The sequence below is a fragment of the Maylandia zebra genome, linkage group LG3 (genome assembly GCF_041146795.1).
Source record: "Maylandia zebra isolate NMK-2024a linkage group LG3, Mzebra_GT3a, whole genome shotgun sequence".
Classification (NCBI taxonomy): domain Eukaryota; kingdom Metazoa; phylum Chordata; class Actinopteri; order Cichliformes; family Cichlidae; genus Maylandia; species Maylandia zebra.
The window spans coordinates 43,984,140-43,995,180 of record NC_135169.1 but is presented as its reverse complement, the minus strand read 5'-3'; the positions used below and the strand labels follow the sequence as shown (position 1 = coordinate 43,995,180).

Here is an 11,041-nt window from a genome sequence, read left to right as displayed (position 1 = left end):
GGTCATCTGAGAGTACACCGAGCACTCCGTTCTCAACAACTACTTCTCTTGAACGTTGTCTCCAGTCTCACCTCTTTCATACAGAGCCTTTCCTTACCTCCTACTCCTCATTGTCCCTCTTTCTTAACCGCCCCTCCCCGACCCTGCTTCCTTCTTCCTCCTCCTCTACCGCCTTCCTTGTAATTACCACCTCAGATTCCAATTAAAACAAACCACAAAAAAGAGAACAGAGGAGGGAGAGCAGGGGGAGGTATATGGGACGCAGGAGGAAAAGAGGAGAGGCTGTGGTTTGGGGAGGGAGGGGGGATTTAATGAGCAGTTTGTACACACACACACACACACAGACATATATATATATATACACACACACACTGAAACTGCTAGCAAATCCTGGTGACTTTTAAGGCTTTTTAAGGGACATCAGACATACATGTTTACATAACACTCATATCAGTGTGTGCTAAAAACTTAGATGTATGTGTGTGTGTGTGTGTGTGTGTGTGTGTGTGTGTGTGTGTGTGTGTGTGTGTGTGTGTGTGTGTGTGTGTGTGTGTGTGTGTGTGTGTGTGCTGTTAAGGAAAGCAGTGCAACACTGGGAAACATAAATAGCAGGAAACAGGCTGAAGCAAACAGAAAGGAAAACTGCCAGGAGTTCCCTTTCACACACACACACCAAAATAAAAAAAAAACAAATGAGACAGAAGGTCAATATACCAAAGAGGAAGAAGGGCTGATAAAAAGAATGAAAATCAAACTGGAGCTCAACAAATCAGAGAGAGGAAGCAAGACTACGTCGATACGTCTGTTCGAAACTGACCAACACACACACAAACACACACGCACATACATAAAATAATACCAAAGAAACTCCCCACAGCGGAAGGCACTATCAATCAATGAACACAAAGTAGCACAGCAGGGTAGCCCTTACTGTCAAGCAATCTTTGTGCGAGTAAGTGAGTGTGTGTGCAGATGAAATGGACCTCATGGTTGTGTGCCAACCAAGGCTGCCAAAAGACACACACACACACTCGCATGCATATAAACACATGCACAAAAGGAATGAGAGAGAAGAAGTGCAGAGAGGTGCTTTAATTTGCTAGTCTGCCAAAGGGAGCCCAAGCCTAACTCACAGAAAGGAAATAGATATCTCGGTTTATTACACACACACACACACACACACACACACACACACACACACACACACACACACACAGATACACACAGCAGCCTGAGACAGCCTTATCGCTTTTTATTTAGAACGCCTGTTACTCAGCTTCTCTTTGAAGGCTACGAGTGTGTGTGTGCCAGACGGGAGTCGCTGCTCTGACTTTATGACTTGGTGTGTTACCTTGATCATAGCAGGAGCAGTAACCTTCTCCGCATGACCCGCCAAACGCCCCGTGGTGTGTGTGAGAGAGAGAGAGAGACCAAAGAGTGTTTTTCCTAATCTTCACTGAACTGTAAATTACGTGTAAAATACCATCCATGCTTAGGATCTGAGAACTGGTTGCAATGAAGTGTCTCGAGTTCAACCTGTTGGTCCGGTTCTTCTTCCTGAGCCCAATAGACTGTGTGTATTTGTTTACTCTTCTCACGTGGCAACTATAAAGCTTGTTCACACAGATTGTGATTATAATTTGGAACTTTAGAGAATATTTGAGTCACATTTATGACATTACTTAGCAGGGGAATGGAAGCCTGCTCTGCTGTTAAGCTCTGCGCTGTGCTGTTTGGAATATAAAAGGAATATAAAACAATTAAGCACATGATGAACATTGTAAATATTTGTAAAGCAATCCTCTGGAAAACAGGAGCAGCAGGTTAGATACTAAACTAGTACGCACTGTCAGACCTTTATCACTGAGTATGTAGCTTGGCTTCCCAGTAGACCTAAACTGCCCTTTAAGACATGAATTTACAGACCAATTTCTGGTACCTGCAGATCCGACTTAAACTGGGTTCACACTACTGCACGAGGCTCGCACAATCACATAACTTCTGCTGCGAGACTAATATCATGCTGCTGCATCACCGTGTTTGCATGGGAGATGGATTTGGGAGATGTCTGTTACTGAAAAGCAAAAGATTACTGAGCTGAGGTGTTCCACTTCCTTAATGTTGTATTCGCTATCAACAACCTGCGTTTGCATTTGCAAAGTGGTATGAGAAAGAAGCCCACACAAGCAGCCTGGACTGACCAATCGCAACTGGACTGTAACTGTGAACTCTGTTCCCTGTTCATGTTTATCATCTCATTTATAACAATAGTAAATCAATTGGTGTGAAAAAGGTAAGGGAAAGTCTGAAAGGGTCTACCCATATAGGCCTGTATATTTCCCTCTGCAGTGTCTCCCACACATAGACATTGCATGGGTGGGCCACCAGTGTGTACTAACTGTGTTAAGAACAGAGAGAAATTCACATTCAGCATTTTATTTTTTGTGTTAGTCTGAGAGAACAAAGTCATCCTGCGATCGAATTACACATGCACAATCCTCTCACTCTTATTTTGACAGCCCTTCCCAGCTCATGTTTAGCCGGGATCCGATCCCATCTTTTCCGTCTTGGACAGCAGCTGGCGATGTTAGACTTTCTGCTCTGGAGATCCACTGCAAACTGGAGGGTTGATCTAACCAGAACCTGCAGCAGGTGGAGAGCTGGTTCATTGGTGTCGTTTTTCACCAGAGCAGAACAAGCACTAACATCACCAGAGTCTGTCCCAGATTGTTGGAGTTGGAGTTCATCCACAGGGTGAGAGACTCACTCGCTAATTTATTAATTTTTCAGAGGAGTAACTTATTAATGATAAAAGCTTGTCTGCCCACACAGACATAAAGCCCCATTAACAAATTAATATTCTACTTAATAATCTGAGGGATGTCACTTTGTGCCATAACTACTTAATTGTTTTTTAAATCTGACAGAATACAAGCAGAAGCATCGGTGCCAGGAGAAAGCAGTATTTACTAAACATTTCTTCTGTGCTCAAACTCAGCAGTCCGCACACGATGGCTTTTTCCAGCTTCCAGCTGTCACCGAGAGTAAAAAATGCCAACAGGCACAAAAGTGGAAAAAGCTGACTGTTCACTGCAGCGCTGATGTGGGGAGTTTAACATGTCCACCTTTTAGCCCAACTTCTGACAAACACTATGAGAAGAACATGGTGTTCATGTGGCGTTTTATTTGATTTTGGCTTCGCAAACAAAGTCGCAGGTGGCATGCGGGCATCGAAAGCCCCGAAACAAACCTGGCGAGATGACGCGAGCGTGTGTGTGTGAGTATGGGAAGCAGGAAAAGGCTCAAGGAAGTGAAGTATTGTGCTCATGAGAGGAAAGAAAGAGAGAGATGTGTCTGTGTGCCTTTCCTTCCTCATCCTAATAAACTCCCACCTTTTGCCTTAGTGCTGACACAGAACAACACAGCAAACACACAGACACACACACACACACACAGACACAATAAGGCCATTTGACTTCAGCACATAAGAAGCTTATCCAATCACTCATCCAATCATGAATCAATTACCAAAAAGTGTGTGAGAGGCAAATAAATGGAGCGTGCCTTCACATTCCATCCACTAATGGAAGCACGCACTGACCTGAAACACCCCGAAACAGAGAAAGACGAGCCGGCGGACTGACGGATCAGTTGACCAATGACTTTTGTTGGTTCAGGACTTCCAATCAGTTTGAGTAAACAGCCGCCAAATCTCTGAGGATCCTCTCATTACGACTGCAGCAGAGCGCGTGTGGTCGCAGAGATGCTAACAGGTTAAGTGGATGCAGTGTCTGAACCTGAGCAAGGTCACCCTGCACGACCTCTGACCTTGCCTCAAATCCTGTGACACCCGTTATGTCCTCGCTGTCTGGTTGGTTTGTCCCGAATCAGACAGATCAATTACTCTGTCTTTGCTTCATTTCATCAATATCATCAATATTCATTTCATCAATATCTATTAGTTTCTGTCTCATCAATATCTATTAGTTTCTGTCTCTTTTCCACGAGCTACTCAGACCCACTTTAAATGTTCTGACCTCTTTCCACCTTCACCTCCTCTTTGTTTTTCATGCTCTTCAGCCCTTATTTTTTCCTCGGTTCATTACACGAAAATCCAACTGTCCTTTCTCGCTCCCTTTTACTTCACCTTGAGTCGGTGGCCAAAACAATCCCTTCTGATTTGTACCACTGATGATAGTCAGCAATATTCACAGACAGGAAACACAAAGCATGACAGGGTCACCTAGATTTGATGAAAATGTTTTAAAGGCTTCTTTTAACTAGATTTTACAAAAGAACAAGCGATAGAAATTTTTAAATCTACGGCTTAACTGTACCCTCTCAGTTTAAACGCTGAAAACTGTTCGCAGTGCATTATAATTGGTTTCGGATTGCTTTCTATCAGATGGGATTTTCACGCAACAGAGGGCTAGAGAGGCAGGAGATGAGGAAGGAAAGCGGGTGTGAATCCCAATGAGTTGATGATATATGCTTGAGCTGTATGCGGCCGTCACTTCTTCTAAAGCCCTGCGAAGGTAATACACGCTAATGCTCTCTCTGCTAAACCCGCCACGACTTTAACTCCAGAATATTCAACAGCTTAAAAAAAAAGACAGAAAGAAAAGAAAGCAGGCTTTTACATTATGACACAGCACTTTTCGCAGGATTTCCATTAGCGAGGGAGTGAGAAGAATGCAGAAGGTAGGAATGAAGGAATGAAAGATGGAGAACTCCACCGATCCGCCTATGCAGTAACCTACAGGTGACGTGTAGTTTAACCTGGTAATGGCGATCAAACTGAGCGGGGACAGCTATACTGAAAAAAGGGGGTGCAGAATTAGGGCAGTGAAAAGAATTCCAATCATTAAATCCTCTTGGTAATCCTACAAATCTGCTTGTGTCAACTATGCATGTGTGTGTGAAAGAGAGACAGTGGGTGTGTGCGTGGCTTCTGACATCTGACTTGGTTTGACCTTTGCTCTGACAGAGTCCAGTCAAGGCGCGACTGTGTGGGCTGACCATTGACAAACAAGTGCGTGAGCGCAGCTAACGTAATTCTCAGAATTGAAATGTCTGGGCTTTATAGAGGACGCTTTATAAGTCAGAGCGTATGAGAAGCTAATGAACTTTAGTGACGACAGCAAGAAGGAGTGAGAGAGTATTTGCTGTAGGTGGCTAACAGTCAATGAGAATTTATCCATCTTCTCCTCCCTTCTTTGACTCCCTTTCTTCCCTTCATGTGTAGCAAATTTTGGTTTCATTTCAACTGATTTGCCATTTTTTGGACGAATATTTTACATTAACTTTATAGAAAAATCCATGTAGGTGTGCAAGTCAGCTAGCTTTAGCTTAGCTTAAGGCTTAGCTTTAGCGTTAGCTTAAGTCTTAGCTTTAGCGTTAGCTTAAGGTCTTTTGAGAATTTAGAAGATAACAGGAAAAAGAAAAGTAACTGGAAGAAACAAATTATGGAGAAATGGGGAGAAAAAGCAGTCCGTTCTGACTCCTGAAGCTTGATATAATGAAGATTTGTCAAGTCCCGTGGCATTCCTGAGGAACGCGAAAGGTGACCGTCCGTGCTCTTATGCTACGCGCCGGGTTATAGATGAAATCCAGTAGAATGACGCTCCTGCGGTAATACACATTCTAGCCGTGTATTCCAGCCCTAACCCTAACCTTATCCCTAACCTTAAGCAGCACTTTAATGATGCTAAATCGCTTTGGAAAACACTAAGTAAAACGTTACGTTACTCGTAACCTAGGGACGTGTTGGGTGCCCGGAAGCGTAATATATCGACGATTTGTCACCTGGCATAAAATGCTACGCTTTGGGAGTGCGAACGTGTTGAAAAAAGAGAAGATCTTAAGATTTGAATATCAAATTGCTACATAAAACGAAAAAAGAAATCAGCTTTGCGTCAGGAGGAGGTGTTTCTGATGAAGCCAACGAGAGACTGGAAGGCAGACTTTAAAATGCAACAGCTTTCCCCTCCTCTGCACTCAAGCTATAGCCGAGGCGAGAGCTTATCAGACCAAACTGAGAGAAGCACTAAAAGCATTTCTGATGCCATTCTCCACTCCCATGGTACCACTCAACTGCATCAGGCCCCATCAGCTTCACTACCACGAAGGAGAGGGATGAAGGGCAGACAATGAATGAGGGAGAAACAGACAATGGGATACGGGAATGAGAAAGAAGACATTCTCTTGTCTTTGCAAAACCACGTCACATTCCCCAGTGGGAGACTAACAATGCATCCTCAACACAAACACATAATCTACTGTAGTCCACATGTACCCTCACAGGCAAAGCCTGCTTCAGTTAGTTTAGTAGTTCCTCTCTTCCTGGCCTAATCCCCAGGCATGTTTCTAACATGGATATACCGCAGTAACAAGAATTTTGAGCCTACCAAGCCCTCCAAGTGAGAAATTTTAGAATCATTTTCCTGGTAACAGTGTGAGTCATACGAATGCACAATGGCCACATCAAGTCAGATGAAATGAGTTTCAACACATGTTCTGTTTTAAATTATTAACATACACAGAAGGTAAAATACAACATGGAGCTTGGCAATTAACTGCATTTTTAAAATTCTGGCTTACAACTATAATCAAAACAAGTTATTCAGGATATAAATATTATACCTTTTGAATTTTGGTACAAAGTGCACTGCTTTCCTTTGTTTTCCTTCACAGCACTGCATTTTTCCCCTTTCTCAAATCCAAACTCTTTCACGGTTTAGTTCAACTGGAGCAAAGACAATGAAAGGAGAGCCTTTAATCAACAAGATCCATCGAAAAGCTGACCTTCTGCCAACAGGTCCACAGACCACACCAGTTTTCAATGACCACACACTCATCCATCTCCCAACCAAAAACACACTTAATATTAAATGATGGTACCAACCATGTTTACCACATACAAGTCAGCGCCAGCCAGAGAACAACAACAAAAAAACTACAATCGAGTAGTAAATCTTTGCTCACTAAAGGCAAGTGAAGTGAAAAGTGTTTGAAAAGAGATTGTGTTAAGCTGCTGTTTACAATAAACAAAGAAAAAGTATAGTTTTTGGGAGGCAAGCAGGTGGTACAGTAGGTGGACGCCGGGTGGCCTTGTTAGCAACATAACGCTTATATACCTGCATAGTATCCGACTAACCGAGCTCATCAAATTAGACCAAACTCTTCTAGCCCACTCTGTAAACGGACCCTGATCCACACAGTCACCAAACCACTGGGAGAGAGACCTTCCCATGTGTGCCGACACCCTAATGAGATTCATGTGAGGAGCATTAAAAGTGCCGCTAGACCAGTGCAACTGGAGCTGGCAGAGGGGGAGCGCACACAACGGATATGCACATAAACACAATGGAAAGGTGGGTGTAGAGAAAAAAAATCGAAATCTGTTCGTGAAAGTGAAAATGATGACCACCTACACGGCCTTGTTTGTGATTTCTTTCAATTAAAATCCGACATTCTCCCAGTGACTTCATTATTTAGCGTGTAATTTCAGCCGAGCAGTTTTATGACTTTTCCCTCAACAGTTACCCAGAGAACTGCTACAGTCCCACATCAGTCTAATTAACCACAGCACCAGCTGATAAACACATCCAACAAGCGCCATAAAAACAGATTCATCATAACTGCAACGAGGAAGGCAGAAAAGAACATTTTTCACAAGACAGTTGGATAATGTGAGGCATGACTGTCTGCCTGTCTGTTCGCATAAAGTGCAGTCTTGAAATACTGGAACGTCTGACCTTCTGATGGCGCCATATGAAAAGTCACCACGACTCCAAAATCACTGAGATTCATTCTCTGCTGGCTTCGAATGATAGTCAGTATCTGCAGTCTATTAGCAGAATAGCATCTGACATGAGGATGCCATGCTAAAATGTTACTGTACGTGCAAATCTAGCTCAAGACAAACACACATCACCTGAAAAGTTGCTCCTTAACAACAGCACTGTCTTACATAAGAGTCCCCCATTGTCATCATAACACACATCCAAACAGTGAAGCATGCACAGAGACACACACCCAGAGGGCAGGAACTACTTCAGCTCTCTGAACGAAAACAATGTTGTTGTTTTTAATGAAGACATAAGCCCTGCGTGTTTGCACTTGGCATCTCGTCTCCAAAGCTTCTGATCTGCCCAAAAAACAGAAGAGACACTGGAGTTATTGATGCACTTCTTAAACTACAACTGCTTTATTGTGAAAACCAGACGCATTGCTCTGTGGGGCAACATATCGGCTTGTTTCCCACTCTTCCCCACTCTCTATCAGAGCTATGCAACTGGATTTGTTGTGAGGCCACAGGCCACAGTTGCATAATAATACAGAGCCAGGGAGCTAAGTTACAGGCACTCCATTCATTCCGCCAAAGGAACCCGGATCGACAGCAAAGACGTGTCAAGAGGACGGATTTAGATGCGGGCTGATCACACCTGGAAAAACAAAGGGTTAAAGCACAATAAGCGCTGCAGCACAGTGCAGCACAGGGCTAAAGCCCATTAACACAGTCAGGTGACTGAAGTGCAGGCAGCTAATGGTCAATGGGCAGAGTGACGCAACCTCTAAATCTTTTCCTCCTCACTGCATCTGCGCGTAAACACCATCATGTGCTACATAGAGTACGAAAGGAGCTTAAGCAAGCATAAAATATTGAAAAGGGGAGTGGAGGAAGATAGCAAAGGCACTTATTACCTGTAAACAAAGAGAAAACATTCAACAGGGACAAAGATATAAAAGATATAAGCACACACACACATGCACCAATCCGGCCTCCGGAGGGACACAGTATGGCTCTTTGTGACTTCTTATTTTGTTGTGATGGATGTCTCCTCTCATTTTTTTTTATTTTTTATTTTTTTCATTTAAACTGTCAGTTGCTTTTTAGAGAACAGAAAGGCTGGCAAGTCTGTGCTCCTGACCCTGACGGTCACAGCACAAAGAGGGAGCTTGTTAGAGAGCCCGGGCTTGTCTTGTGTTCACTCTGACTTATAGCTATACAAAATCTGTCTGGCTCTTTTATCCTCGCATTATTGCTCTCGCAATTCAAATATTTCCAACTATACAGAGTTGAAAAGAAAGGAAAAAAATGCCACTACTTTACAGTCATTTTTTTAAACTACACTTGTGCAGCAGGGTAATATCCCAGATCATCCAACTCAGTTTGCCTGTGTTCATCCTCTCTGCTGAAGCGGCCCCCCCAGCGAAGATGCTGAATCACTACCAGCTCACAGAGCCGCTGATTCTGACCTCTGGCTTCTCCAGAGGAGGGCGAACGAAAAAGACAAATTCCCTACAAGCAGCAATCCCTCCAGCAGAAAGCTCATTTGACTGAACTGTCCCTTTAAATTTCAAAGCCGATACGTGTCTGGATCAACCAGCACACAGCCTGGCGTTTCTGCCCAGTCCGTGCACTTGTTGTTGGCTGCGAGCAGAACAAGTCTGGCACCTGCCTGCTTCCCCAGTATCACCATTTATCAAGCAACAATAAAGGCAGAAGGCAGAGCTTTGGCATCGCTCTGTGTGCGTAAAACAAAAGAAAAAAACAACAACAGCGCAGAGAAGAAGTTAACACAAAAGACACCTGAACTTGTGGTAAAGGCTGATTTGCTTTTAAAATGCCAAATCGCTAATCGTTTGTGGAGCACTGTTTCAGCTCTATACGGGCACGCAAACTCCTCTAAAGTTGCATGTGCTGCCAGAGCCTCAGGTGTGCTTGTTTTGATATCTGTTATCATGATCGTCAGTAAAGATGCTGTGCACCGTTTTTACTCGCACACTGACACATTTATAGTGTGAAAAAAGCCGTGCCTTGATGCCCGCTTTAGCTTTGACTGTCAGTAGTGAGCTCCAACCTTGGTGCCCAGACTTTTTTGCTTTCCTCCACCTTGCAGTTGAACTCACCTCTACGAGCGCTCAGAGTCGCAGCCGATGATCCGGCGGAGAGAAAGACGAGCAACGCGAGAAGGCTTAATATCGCACCGCTGAGAGTCATCTTGATTCAGTTCCTGTCCAGCACCAAGGAGGTTGGAGGTCTGTCCAGTCCGATTTCACCACCAGGACTCCCGGACTCGTGGGTTCAGCTGCGGTGCATCTTGATCTTGATCCTGGATTTGTCTGAGTCCAGTTCAGTGGGGGGAAAAAACTAGAGATAAAAAATAAGTTCAGGTGATTGTTTGGAAATGAAATAAAGGCGTCCTGTTCTTTTATTCTGCTACAGGTTTCTGGTTTCCCGTCGTCCACAAAGCGCAAAGTGTTCGCCCGCTCACCGAAAATAAAGAGGGCTTTTTATTACGCACTAAATGAAAGCGACATGAAGGGAAACAGCGGATAAACTGTTGTAGTACTATCTGTGGTGTACCCCAGTCACAAAGTGCGCACCAAAGTAATCCAAAGTACCGTCGAATAACGTCCAATGGTTATAATAAGCCGTAGAATCGCTCTCCTCTCCGCTCCGTGTGCCCTGGTGTCGCCGATCCTGTCCCGCGGCTACAAACAAAAATCCGCCCGTTTTCTGTTTAACATTATCTCAGTAAATTCATCAGAGGAGGAGAAAAACATATTCGATCTGTATATTTAAAATAAATGAAAAGCGCGCCGTACTGGTGGAGCTCGAGCGCAGGAAAGAGGATCACCGGGATACGGAGAATTGTGACGGGCTGAGGATGCACTGCTCTGAAGCGCTGAGCGCGCACGGCCCCGCCCTCCGAGCAGGCTCAGAGCGAGTGCCTTACAGGTAAAGGTGGTGATGTCACAGCACACAGGTGCGCGTACGTAGCCCTGCTTTTCGCAGAAGAGTCACAGCTCGAGCGTGTCAACTTTATCTACTGACCGAACATGTTTTGTGTGTTTTATAAGGAGTCATTTCGCGCGTGGGAATGGACCCATCGTTGGGTCAGGGAGTAATTACGGTGTTTTCGCCACATTATTATCCTATTATAGAAATGCTGCTTTGTCACTCGGTGAGATGTGTTTTTTAAGACCTTGAAACGTGTCATTACAATAGTCACAGAATCCCAGGAGGATTCCT

General features: G+C 44.1%; 1 protein-coding gene across 1 annotated transcript in view; it reads right to left on the bottom strand.

The window, feature by feature from the left end:
* sema4f (sema domain, immunoglobulin domain (Ig), transmembrane domain (TM) and short cytoplasmic domain, (semaphorin) 4F) overlaps positions 1 to 10,686 on the bottom strand; it is a 57,155-nt gene extending 46,469 nt beyond the window's left edge. The window contains exon 1 of the mRNA XM_004554304.2: positions 9,916 to 10,686. Coding sequence (XP_004554361.1) covers positions 9,916 to 10,006 — 91 coding nt within the window. The 5' untranslated portion in view covers positions 10,007 to 10,686. The remainder of the gene's footprint in view (positions 1 to 9,915) is intronic.
* Positions 10,687 to 11,041: the final 355 nt, after the last annotated feature.